Below are 13,375 nucleotides of genomic sequence, written 5' to 3' on the forward strand. Positions count from 1 at the left end.
ACGACCCGCGACAAAAGGGGTGCTGGCAGGACGCGCCAGAGCTCAGACCCCTTTTGTCGCGGGTTGTGATACGGCCCGCGACAAAAGGGCGCGATAAAAGGCCCGGCTCGCTCCAAATGGTTTCGGGGCGACGTGGCCAGGCCATTTGTCGCGGGTGCTGGCGCGCCCGCGACAAAAGGCTCACACGAAAGCCCTGTTTTCTACTAGTGGGTGTTGCATGATGATTCCCGTCAGTGTGTTGGAGACTGCAGCGTAGTGGGATTTAGAGATTAGCCTGGCGTTGCCAGGGTCGGAGTGAGGTGTTTCGCCGGTCTACCCAAGAATCAGGATGGTGGGCGTTCCAGGTCCAGGGACGCGGAGAGGTCCAAGCCACGAGAGCCGATGGTGTTGACGCAGGTGGGAGCAGGGACGCGGGGAGGTTGGGGCGGGCGGGATAGGCGCGGGAGGTGTGCGTGTGCCGGTCTGGCGTTGTCCGCTGATATAACCGCGCAAAAAACCAGGCGGAGGGCAGCCGGCGGCGCTGCTGCTGGTCGTCTCGGTGGAAAGTATGAAAGGATAAGGCGCAGGGGTGGTTGGTGGGCCAAAGGAAGTTTCAGCGAATCGTTTTCTCACTTAGCGACTCAGCGGTGGCAATGCCCGTAATTTTTACAGAATAATAGGGGTAAGAAAAAACGGACCAACAAGAAACCCTTTTCCCTTTATTATTAGGTATAGATACGGGGATGTAGCTGCTCTAAACATAGTACTGGTATTTTTGCAGGTTTCATTAACGAACGATTATTTCATGATACCATGATCTGTTGATCCGGTTTGTTTCTCGATCTGTAGTTGTTGAAATGTATCCAACCTGCAGTGTTCTGATCTTCTGAAGATGTCTTGCCATATCTGCACTTTGGAAGCTGTACAAGAAAGACGAGTTCCTCGAACGACTGTATCCGGTCAGTTTCTTCAGCTGTACAAGAGTCAAGAGGTGGAGCGCGTGTATCTGATCTCCTTGTATATATAATTAAGGACTTTGTTAGCAATAATTTTACCGTACTAGCATAACCAAGTTGATTAGGCTTTTCTAGTCAGCTTGACGTGCATCGTGAGTCATAGCTTATTACTAGATGATTCCCGGAGCGCTGCGGCGGGACATTAGCATGCCAATCAGCTCATGTGAGAGATGAACACCGAGGACGAAAAGAGAAGAGATACATGCATGCGGCCATGTAGGCAGTGTGGTGGTAGAATGTTAACAATCGTAACCGAAAGACAATTTAGCAAATATCCAGTGAATGGAAGTTGGTTGGTCTGATGAAAAGAGAAGAGATGGATTTTAAGAACACTCACTGCTTATAAGTACACAGAAAGAATAACAATGCTATAAAGAAATACAGTGCCAGAGGCGTGAAAAATTGTTAGTATCTGAAATCGGTGATCATACAGAGAAAATGTTATGTTGGATCTCGATTTAAATATTGCAATACTTACATACGGGAAGAAACAAGTGAGAACCGTCCATATTGCAACAAAGATCAACGCGGAAGAGCTGAAAAAAAAATAGATGCATTCACCAAGGTCCAAGGAAGGTCAAACCTTGGACGATTGATATATAGATTCAAATGACCATGCCTGTAAATAAAAAGCTGAAATTAAATTGGTGTTTATAACAGGATCAATTGGTAGAGCCGAAGAATCATCAAAGCGAGAGCCAAACCATATAGAATTGGCCCAATTTTTTAACTCCGAAACACCAATGCTAATTCTGCACTCAAATAATAAAATTCAAGCATAATAATGGGATCAAATTCAGATGAACTAATCCACAAAAAATGTAGAATATAAAAAATGACCGACCAGTAAGAGACAGATAGTTATCTCAAAGAACTCAGCCTCTATTTGAGAGTTCAGAAGTACTCCTACTTGAAGATATATAACATGTTGACTGCTCCTAAAAATAAAACTGCATGACATTTCAAATGACATACCTTTGGGGAATCAAAACTACTATGCACTAGCCAATGATCATATACTACTTTTGTGTAAGGTATATAAGGTGAATAAGAAATGTCAAGTTAACAAAACTGTGGCAGCGAGGCCGTGATGAAAAACACAGTGAGAACAAATAATAGCTCATGTGAAAATATGGTGTGGATACTTTGCTACCTACTTCTGAAGATACCATCGAAGTTGCTAGTGTTTGTCATGTAGGAGATCATACCTTTGGGTTTTCCTGATCTGTTTGCGTCTATTGTGAATGCTCAGCCATGTCTGATTGCAAGCAAATCAGCTATGGTTTGAAAACCTGAGCTATCAGAGTTTGTGCTGAACCGGTTGGTTTAGCTTGTCCATAGCGGCATCTGCTTCAACATGGGATTCAAGGAGCAGCAGATAAAGAAGATATCTGCGGATGTTCTTGTATTCGCTGGCGTACATGTCACCGCTGTCCAACTGTACAACCACATCAGAAACTGGAGGACGAAGTAGAGCGTCATTATAAAGATGAAATCCGATCGCATTCTGGACTGGAGCGAAGATGGTTGTTGTTTCTACGGCGGTGATGAAGGGATGGCGGACGAGTACATCCAGGTACGAAGCCTCATTGAGTTACTGCATAGATTTGAAAGTATAAATTTATGAATGTCGTTCGCACTAACAGTTGTTCCTTGTGGATTGCAGCGCTACCCGAAGCACCGTCAGTACGTCGGCACCCCAATCACGAACTACGCTTAGATGAAGACGATCTTCACTCCCCGGTTTGTGTGCAAGGCTGTTCCAGCCTAACTTGCTGGTCAGGGCTATCGACTTCATTGCAGACAATGAAGCAGAGTATGCCGTGTACCGTAAGCTGCAGCCACCGAAGAGGAGAAGCTGGCTTAGGACCTAACTCCGCAACCAGTTTCCTGCTTAGTGCTTCTGCTTCCTTCGTCATGATCTGCTGATTTTGGGAGGTGATCTTGTATCCCTCCATTAGCTAGGACTTGCTACAACCACTACAACATAAAAGACACGTAGAGACGTTAAATTTAGGTGGTTAAAACGCTTTAAAGCGTCATTATGTGCTTGTAGAGCCGCTTGTGTAAAGCGTATAGAAGCGTGTCTATTCCTTTAGAGAAGTTGTGATGATTTTCCCACAAATCGTCTTTAAATTTACGTTCTTGCGTCCTAAAGAATCGTAATACACTTTTTTATTTTACATAAAATAATTATTTTATAGTTGAGACAAATTCCTTTCACGTTTTAGGATATTATAATATATATGCTATCAAACACGATAACACAAAATACAATGCATTCTTTGGGGAAAAGCTTTATTTATCGGGAACAACAGTACATTACACGCGATTTGAACATATTCATGAAACAATTACAAACTCGACCATGCAAAATCCTCTAAATCTCGTACACTTTCTTCTATAGTAGTTGGAATATCTCTACAAGCTTCTGCATGGAACAATGGTACATCAGCTCTCCATCGCCATACTGCTGGTTTGTCTTGCAATATTCTGTGTTGCTTAAAAACCATCACAAGTAATTTCACTGTAGAAAATGGAACAATGTTAGTTGGAATATCAGTATAAATATCTCTACAAGCTTCCGGATGGAGCAATGGTACATCAGCTCTCCATCGCCACTACTGCTGGAGTGCTGGTTTGTCTTGCAATATTCTGTGTTGCTTAAAACCGTCACAAACAATTTCACTGTAGACAAAGTCAATCGAAAAGTAAATAAAGTAGTATCTTGCAATAAATTTCCATAGCAAGTTCTACTTTTCACATGCACAAATGGAGCACACGCCGTGAGTGTTTTACCATCAGAGCGGTATATCTGCAAAATGCAGCACCATCTGTTCACATTGGCTGCTGCAAGAAAAAGAATTACCAAATACTAAATAGCCATACAGAAAAATAGAGTGCTTGCTTGTGTAGAAAACGAAAGGTAAGTAGAGACTAATTTTGTAGAAAACATAGAGTGCTTACCTCTGTAGAAAACAGAAGATAAGTAGAGCTTAGTTCAGACAACACACTAAGGATTCAGTGTGTGAAAAACATGTACATCGAAAATGATACTTTGTTATGTACTTGATCAAAGCAAGTCTTACGATGATTACATACATGGATGCAGTTAGATAAATAATACTTTAGAGGATTAGATAATTGCTCGTGGTATCTGATGAAACATGCTTAGAACTTAGAGGAGAAAAAATGGAACGTACCTTAGCATTGCTTTTATGAGTACAACATCCTGAAGCGCCAATTATTTCAGTTCACAACAACGACTAGATTAGAAATGCAAATAATCTCCCGAAGCTGCAGAACAATGTAACATAAAGTCTTTATATTAAGGTCAAAGAATAAAAACAATTAGTTTGCATGGTTCACGTCTATGTCTTCACTAAATTATGTCTTCGAGGCCACCATAGTTTACTTATATCTCTCATAGCAAATCGAAGTGAAATACTTGAAAAGAAGGAATAGATATGATTGAGTTAATCAAGCATCCAGATATATATAGATCAACATACAAATACTCTGGAAATAGTCATATGAATTTCATGATTTTCGTGCCTTAATACTACAGATTGCTTATGAGCTTTCCAAATGTTCATATTCTTCATGGTATGTATATAATGCTAAGAAAACCAGACGAGCAGCTTCTCTCCATTCCTTGGCGGCGACGCTTCGAGGATGCCGGCGAGCGGTGACGGTGAAGCTCCAGGACCTGATTGCTTTTTTAGATTTTGTTCTGGGGTGTGTTTTGTAATTTTACAGGCCTTATCTTCAAATTCTAGGTTCTTTAAGGCGAGTGTTGTAAAGGGTCTGTTTGCAATTTGTACCCGTCACGTGTCACTCTAATGGAATACCACCTTCTATGTGAAAAAAAAAAACGAATTGTACAACGTCTCAAAGTAAGTCTCTACCACACGATTTTTTTCCCTCTGTCTTGCACGTAAAGATGAGTTGGAAAGCGTCCTATGGAAGACGTCCTTCGGTGATTGATTTCTTGTAGTGAACCTGATCTCCGGTCTATAATGATGAACTTGTTCGAGGTGGTATATACTAACCCCTCGTGTGATGAACCTGTGATGCATCACGAAGTAGTTGCTTCGCTCGTGATGCATCGCCCACTAAGTAGTTGCTGTGTATTATCAGCACCTTTTGCGATGAACTGAATTTGATGTGTGTTGTTATTTGGGTAACCTCACCACTCTAAGAGAAGGGGTTACCATAGTACGCGGCTATGTAGGCGGCTATGTGCAACCAAACACGATGTGGGTTGCACGAGCAGCGAAGAAAGTAGTGGAAACGGGCAACCAAACGATGGGATATGTCTTCCCTCTCCGGTGCAGAAAAGACCGCACAGACTACCAAACTACCCGGCTTTCATGGCCCGTTTGCGATGCGCAGGTGAGCCCATCTCACTGACGCAGTGAGCCACGCAATAGATGCAACCTACCAAACGGCCCCTCATGGCCGGACCACGCAGCATGTTCTTCGTGGCAAGGAACGTGTGCGAAGCAGTACTGTTCCGGGAGTAGCTGGAGGCACCTGCCCGCGCGTATGCGGATGCTCCGGAACAGAGCCAGCACCTGCCTCCCCTCTCTGGCGGTGGAAGCTGATCGAGATGACCTTGTTTCCTTCCCCGGCCAGATCGCCAACTGGAAGGTTGCAAATCTGCAACAATGGTTGCATCGTGCTACTAATGTACTACCAATTCATACAGTGATTCGTGCTCACTCCGCGCCTCCAATTTCCACGACGATCTTGCCGGTGGCGTGCCCGTCGACGCTCTTCGCCCACGCCTCCTGCGCTCTGCTCAGCGGGTACCTCGAGTCCACCACCGTCCTCAGCCTCCCCTGCCTCGCCAGGTCCACCGGCCACTCCATCTCCTCCTTCTTGGGCCGTTGGGCGTCAGCATCAGCATCAGCATCAGCGGCGCCAACCTCTTCTTGGCGAACGACAGCTTCTGCAGGAGCGACGTGAGCGCGGCACGGACCCCCGGCTTGACGTCCGCGGCCGTTCCGCCCTCGTCGGACCGCACCGCCTTGAGCGCCGGCCAGGACACCCCCGCCGCGCAGTTCGCCACCGCGTCGTACTTCCTGCCGGACGGGCTCAGGACCTCGTCTTGTAGTCCAGCACCTCGTCGGCGCCCAGGCCCTGGACGAAGGCGACGTTGCGCGCGCCGCAGGTGGCCGTGACGTGCAGGCCGACGAGCTTGGCCAGTTGCACCACGTAGTGGCCCACGCCGCCGGACGCCGCGGTCACCAGCACGTTCTTCAGGCCGGTGGCGTTGGACGTGCTATCGTCAAAGCTGACCCCCGTGGCCTTGAGCAGCTGGAGCGCGCTGCTGGCGGCGGCCGGCAGGCATGCGCCATCGACGGCCGACACCTCCGGCGGCCTGGCCACCGTGAGTGCCGCTGGCATCACCGCGTACTCGGCGAGTCCCCCGCCGCTCTGCAGCCACCGATCGTGTCAGAAGTCAAAAGTCAGAGCACTGGGTTTTGACTGTTGGGTACAGACGGAATGGCAGCATTGGATGGTGCGTCGTCCTTACCGGGAAGCCGATCGAGATGACCTTGTCGCCTGGTTTGAAGCCGGTGACGCCGCTGCCCAGCTCCACGACTCCGCCGGCTAGATCGCCAACTGCATGTTTCCCAAATGGCAAAGGGTTCTTGCATGAGCACTTGAGGAATGTCGGAAAACTTAAAACGGAGGTGGAACTACATCATAAGAGGCTATACTCGACATCTACATAACAAAGATGCACGGAGCACACACCCTAAATACCAAAGGTTTCAATAATACTTAAGCTTCACAAACGGCTTGAACATACCCAATGATCCAACCATCTGCAACTATAGTCTAGAAGGGCTTGCCCATCCGCACGACATTGAAAAGACCTAGTCAGGATTCAATGTGATCCAGTGTGTAGCCTTGTGAACAATCTACAAGTGAAAAACTATATTGTGAAAAACAACAAGGAAAACATACTCACGCCCGGATGTGAGAATTAAGTTGGCAGTAACCTCGATCATTCAACCAACTTCCAAAAGTAGTCCTTGTGCTAGTTGTTGGTGGTAAGTTAAAAATTACTTGAGTTCTCCACCACACAATTTAAAATGGTTAGTGAAGTGGATGTACAACTTAACCACCTAGGTTCAATTTCATATTATTTAGAAAAAGTCGATGTAGGTGTTTCCCCTACCGCATTTCTTAAATAGAAAATCAAGCCAAAAAAAATTGACTGAAAAATATCACATTATTATCTTCTCATCACTAAAACAACATTTTATTCACATCTCAATTATATTATGCAAGATTACCCTTAATACACATCGCAAGCTGGATGGCAGTGGTGCCTGTCACAGAGGGCCTAGCAGCCTCTCGTGGGGTGCAGATTGAGTGGTCCGAGGGGAGCGGTTTCAGACAACCAGCAATGAACACATTCCAGAAATTAGGCCACCCGAGGAGGAGCCGGCTCAAACGGTGATTCTGCATATTCTATTGCATGATATGGTCAAGGGGATTTTCAAGGAGAGAGGGGATTTTGGAATTCAACGCGCGAGAGATTGCTATGTGTTTTGCTTTTCCGCTCTTGCAGGGATAGATTGGGCTGGAAAAGATGTTTTCTTTCATGTGCTACCACTGATGATTTGTAACGTGCTACAGAGAATTGGTGCAGATCCACACGCCAATAGCTAGCTGCTCACGGTCATGCAAATCGACACGACGAGAGAATTGGTGCAGATCCACATGACATGCTAGCCGCTCTGATTTCTTTTAGCAAATAACAAATTTATTCTGTAGCTAGCTAACACATTAAGCCGGCCAAGGTGCATCGCTGAGCGCGCTAAGTGAGACCAAACCGTTCAGGACCAAACACAGGTATCAGGTCCGGTCTACAGCCCTACAGGTCAACTACATGTAACGCTCATATATATATATGGGGAATTCGGGAGGTTTGTTCTTAACTTCTTATCCTACTGATACTAGCAATGGCGGTAGGACTGAGATTTTGGGAGGAGGCTGAGCACTAAGAGCTGTATTTTAGAGTCAGAATCTGATTATTTTCCAGCGGATAGTATCGACCCTTGGTGAACTGCTTGTGGAGTGCATCCCCTGGATGTGCCATGGCCGGCAGCGGACACTCTACCTCTAGATGTTGCAGGTGGCTGCTCGCCAGAGAACGCACAAGGACACGCGCGACGGCCTGGCTCGGACGCACAGTAGCTCGCAGACAGGTGAGGATTTCATAGTCAATTTCTGGTGGCGTTGCGCAAGCGTGCCATTCCCAAGGCGCACTGCCTGAGTGTCAATAATGTGGATGCAACGTGAGATAGAAGTTGGAAGGAGATCGGGTGATGGCCGCTGCTTCCTCTGCCTTGAATATCAGATATCACTGCCACTTTCCTACCTGCAACGTTCAGAGGTAAAAGTTGATGGCATTACACAACTGGTACTGCTCACACCTCAAAAGTTTTTAGTTCAATTTCAGTCTCATTTTTATAGAATTGTGTTGTTATTCGTGCTTGATACTGGTTTTTTAGTAGCATCTCACCATGTCAAGAACGATTTTCTCTATAAAAAATGTTGCTTGATACCGTTATGTTCTAGCGTTGCCGAAACACACCGTTTGATTGTGTCTTTTCTAGATACCATTACAATTCTGTGTCACATTTGTTATAGCTAAAAACTAACGTTGAAAACTAACGGTGTTCGGCACCAAATTTTCCCAAAAAAACAATCCGTTGTATAATTCTTTCAAGAACTTTGTGTTTTCGCTTGTCATAAATTCTCGATGGGTGGTGCAATAGGGACAATATGAGAGCCATGAAATAAAGAGGTATGAGTGTACTCGACACTAACCGCGCCATGGGTGGTGCGAAGCACGGGCTTTATCCTAGTAGCTACCAATGGTCGCATCATGCTAATAATCAATTCATAAAGCTACTCTCATACGGAGATAGACTTGTACTTATTAATTCCGTCCTAACTAGCCTACCGATGTTTATGTTATCTTTTCTTGAAATACCTAAAGGGGTAAAGAAAAGATTAGACTTCTACAGGTCAAGGTTTTTTTGGCAAAATGATGAGCATAGGTGTAAATATCGGCTGACTAGGTGGAACATTATTTGCCGACCTAAAGATCAAGGGGGTCTCGGGGTGGAGGTGTTAGATCTCAAAAACAAATGCCTACTCAGTAAGTGGATGTTTAAACTCTTAAATGTGGATGGAGTATGGCAGGAGTTGCTGCATAATAAATATCTCCGGACTAAAACGCTGTCACAAGTGACAACAAAACCCACCGATTCTCCTTTTTGGAAGGGGCTCATGGGAGTTAAGGATGATTTTTTCTCTCGCGGCTCTTTCAAAGTTGGTAATGGTCAAAATACACGCTTTTGGGAGGACATATGGTTAGGTGACCAACCGCTAGCTAAGCAATACCCTTCGTTGTATAACATTGTCCGCCGGAGAAACGTTCTGGTTTCAGATGTTCTAACGAGTAATCCTCTGAATATCGAATTCAGGAGAACTTTATCTACTGATAAATGGGAGGTTTGGTTACTACTACTTCAGCGCCTAATCAGGGTTAACTTGACGGAAGACCCGGATGTTTTTGTCTGGAAATTAACTACCAATGGTGTTTTTTCGGTCAAATCCATGTACATAGACATGATGAATGGTCATACGGTTTTCTTGCGCAAATATCTTTGGAAAATAAAGGTACCGCTGAAGATTAAGATTTTCATTTGGTTCCTTCATAAAAAAGTAATTCTCACAAAAGATAATCTCGCAAAAAGAAATTGGAATGGGTGTAAGAATTGTGTTTTCTGTGGCTCTAATGAAACCATAAACCACTTATTTTTCGATTGTCCCTTCGCAAAGCTAATCTGGAGAACAATCCAGCATACTTTTAATATTCCTCCACCGGCCAATGTTACAAATATGTTTGGAAATTGGCTAAATGGTGTTGATAAAATATCTAAAGCACAGATTCGAACGGGTATTTGTGCTTTGATGTGGGCTATATGGAATTGTCGCAATGATATTGTCTTTAACAGAAGCTCAAATGCTAAATTTTTACAGGTTATCCGTATGGTTACGCACTGGATCCACGAATGGTCATACCTACTACCGGAGGCTCAGCGTGCGCATATGGATTCTGGATGCAGCCGTCTGGAGACGGTTGCTCGGGATATCTACAACCAGGGTGGCTGGCAGCCTATTAAGAGATTGGAACTTGCATAATTATATTTTCTTTTTTATTTTCCGTTGGTTAAGTTTTACGTACACCTTATGTGTCTCTTGAGTTGTATAACTTCTAAATATTAAACTATGCAATAAAACAGCTCTGTGCATCTATTGATGCAGAGGCTGGGGCGATGCTCCCATTTCTAAAAAAAAAAAAAAAATAATCAATTCATACAGTGACTCATGCTCACTCCGCGCCTCCAATTTCCACGACGATCTTGCCGGTGGCGTGCCCGTCGACGCTCTTCGCCCACGCCTCCTGCGCTCTGCTCAGCGGGTACCTCGAGTCCACCGCCGTCCTGAGCTTCCCCTGCCTCGCCAGCTCCACCAGCCACTCCTTCTCCTCTCTCCTGGGCGTCAGCATCAGCGGCGCCAGCCTCTTCTTGGCGAACGTCACCTTCTGCAGGAGCGACGTTAGCGCGGCGCGGACCCCCGGCGTGACGTCTGCGGCCGTGCCGCCCTCGTCGGACAGCACTGCCTTAAGCGCCGGCCAGGACAACCCCGCCGCGCAGTTCGCCACCGCGTCGTACCTCCTGCCGGACGGGCTCCGCAGCGCCGCGCCCTCGGGCGTCTTGTAGTCCAGCACCTCGTCGGCGCCCAGGCCCTGGACGATGGCCACGTTGCGCGCGCCGCAGGTGGCCGTCACGTGTAGGCCGGCGAGCTTGGCCAGCTGCACCGCGTAGTGGCCCACGCCGCCGGACGCCGCGGTCACCAGCACGTTCTTCGGCCCGGTGGAGCCGGACGTCTTCTTGTCGAAGCTGACCCCCGTGGCCTTGAGCAGCTGGAGCGCGCTGCTGGCGGCGGCCGGCAGGCAGGCGCCATCGACGGCCGACACCTCCGGCGGTCTCGCCACCGTGAGCGCCGCTGGGGCCACCGCGTACTCGGCGAGTCCGCCGCCGCTCTGCAGCCACCGATCATTTCACAAATCAGAGCACTGGGTTTTTACTGTTCGGTACAGACGGAATGGTAGCATCTGGTGGTGCGTCGTCCTTACCGGGAAGCTGATCGAGATAACCTTGTCGCCTGGTTTGAAGCCGGTCACGCCGCTGCCCAGCTCCACGACTTCGCCGGCTAGATCGCCAACTGCATGTTTCCCAAATGGCAAAGAGTTCTTGCATGAGCACTTAGCAAAATAGAGGGATGTCGGAAAATTTAAAACAGAGGCCGAACTACGCGTAGTTTTTTATTTGTTAACACTCGTAATTTGTATTTTAAAGTTTTAAAATATTTAAAACAAAATTTTGAAGATAGCCAATCATGTATACTGCAATGATGTAAATTTTCCAGAATTCTGTCTACATCTAAATTCTGCAGCAGTTGCTTGAATGAGTACCGATTTTAAGCTTCTTTTCCGATTTAGCTGCAGATTTCAGTCAGTTCAAGAAGTTGATCAGAAAGAAGAGCATGTCTGTCATTTGTGACAGGTCCCTGGATCATAATCACCAGCCAAATGATATCTCCAGTATCAGCCGGCCGGCGTCATGCGGTTTCTGTTGGCCATTGTTGCGGCAACAAACTTTGATCACGAAACTGAAACTGAATTCTGTAGCCATGTGCCAGTCTGAAGCTAGATTACCTGGCGTGAAGGGGAATTTGGCGGGGAGGAAGGGCCGGAGCATGCCCTTCTGGATCTTCCAGTCGATGGGGTTGATGCTGGCTGCCTCCATCTTCAGCAGCACCTCGCCCTTCTTCGGCGACGGGACCGGCACCTCCACATGCTGAATGAAATCAACCAGTAATGTTCGGTACTTCAGTTCAGTTCATCTCTGCGTCGAGGTTGATGAACCAAGGGCGCGTACCTTGAGGCCTTCCGCTCCTCTGCCATACTTCTCGTACTGCACGGCCTTCATAGTCCTCGGAGTCGCCATGGCCGCGGACTGTTGCGTGCTCGTGCGGAAGAGATGAAAACAGGGGAAGAGAGAGTGAAGAAAGAGAGACAGGCGGGTGGTGTGCAATGCGCTGATGCTGATAGATATTGGTGGCACTCGTGGACGGAACTTGGCCGTCCAACGGTGTCGCCCAGCCGCGGAGGGTACACCGTGGCGCTGGACATGTTTCGTCTCGGCTTTTCTCTACCTTTTCATTTCTTTTGCTTGTGTTAGGCTGTAGCCATACCTTCTTGTGGTAATTCTCCCAAATGTTGTACTGATTCTAGAAAAAAATGCTCCTGCTTTCGGTGTAAGTCTATCACAGGTTTGAGGCACAAGTATGATACAAATTTTGTACCATGTCTAATCATGAAAAGCAAAATAAAATTATGTAATTTCAGCATAAAATATAAACAAGTACATATTCTTTTAGTTTATTTATAATATAATTATTTTGTGAGAACAAGAGGTTGGGATTAGATGATTGCGGAGAGACATGTATATCCGGCAGGGGAGGTTTTTCTTTGGACCAGTGGGCTCAGGGGTTGTCAATATTGAAAAAAATATGTCAAGATTCGGAATATGTTACATGGTCAATGTTTTTTGGGTACAAAATCACAGTTTATATTCTTTCTGGACAAAAGAGCACTTTTATTAAACCCAAAAGTTCGCATCAAGAAGATAAAAGCATAAAGTCCTGGCATGTTCTGAGCTAAGGTGCATAACACCGATAATAAATAGTGGAAGAAGATTAAATACAAAAATACAAAGCCTAACATTCTTTTTACGAAAATATCACCGATTTTTTAATAATCACCAAAAGTAGTACAAGTAATCTAAATACAAAATACTAATAGGTTCTTCAACCACCTAGCGAGTGGAGCTTGAATGAAGTTAACCGGCAACCACAGAGTTAGTTTCGTCAGTGAAACACATCGAAGAACACGCACGATGTCTAGTGCCGTGCATCCGAGATTCTGGATCAACCAAGCGTAGGTACCTTGAGGCCTTCCACTCCTCCGCCAAACTTGTCGTACTGCACGGCCTTCTTGGTCCTCGGAGTCGCCATGGCCGCGCACTAGCCGAGAGAGAGTGAAGAAAGAGAGACTGGTGGGTGGTGTGCAATACGCTGATGCTGATACATATTGGTGGCACTCGTGGACGGAACTTGGCCCTTCTTGCGGTGCCGGTGCCTGAACCATCAGCTACCTATCCAACGGTGTGGCTCAGCTGCTGCGACCGATGCATGCCGCGGAGAGTATAGCGCTGGAC

General features: G+C 46.4%; 1 protein-coding gene and 1 pseudogene across 2 annotated transcripts; both read right to left on the reverse strand.

The window, feature by feature from the left end:
* Positions 1 to 5,684: 5,684 nt before the first annotated feature.
* Positions 5,685 to 7,166, reverse strand: LOC124653564 (annotated as a pseudogene).
* Positions 6,855 to 13,172, reverse strand: LOC124653563 (chloroplast envelope quinone oxidoreductase homolog). 2 transcript variants are annotated; one of them, XM_047192623.1, is made up of 5 exons: positions 13,104 to 13,172; positions 11,812 to 11,953; positions 11,230 to 11,318; positions 10,411 to 11,136; positions 6,855 to 6,942 (listed from the first exon to the last, which is right to left on the reverse strand). In XM_047192623.1, the coding sequence occupies exons 1-4, from the start codon at positions 13,170 to 13,172 to the stop codon at positions 10,423 to 10,425; spliced, it is 1,014 nt and encodes a 337-aa protein (XP_047048579.1). In that variant the 3' UTR covers positions 6,855 to 6,942; positions 10,411 to 10,422. The 2 variants fall into 2 exon arrangements, with proteins under 2 accessions (XP_047048579.1, XP_047048578.1); XM_047192622.1 differs by lacking the exon at positions 13,104 to 13,172 and adding an exon at positions 12,035 to 12,161 and having other exon boundaries at positions 6,866 to 6,942.
* Positions 13,173 to 13,375: the final 203 nt, after the last annotated feature.

This window comes from Lolium rigidum, chromosome 5 (assembly GCF_022539505.1).
Source record: "Lolium rigidum isolate FL_2022 chromosome 5, APGP_CSIRO_Lrig_0.1, whole genome shotgun sequence".
Taxonomy (NCBI): domain Eukaryota; kingdom Viridiplantae; phylum Streptophyta; class Magnoliopsida; order Poales; family Poaceae; genus Lolium; species Lolium rigidum.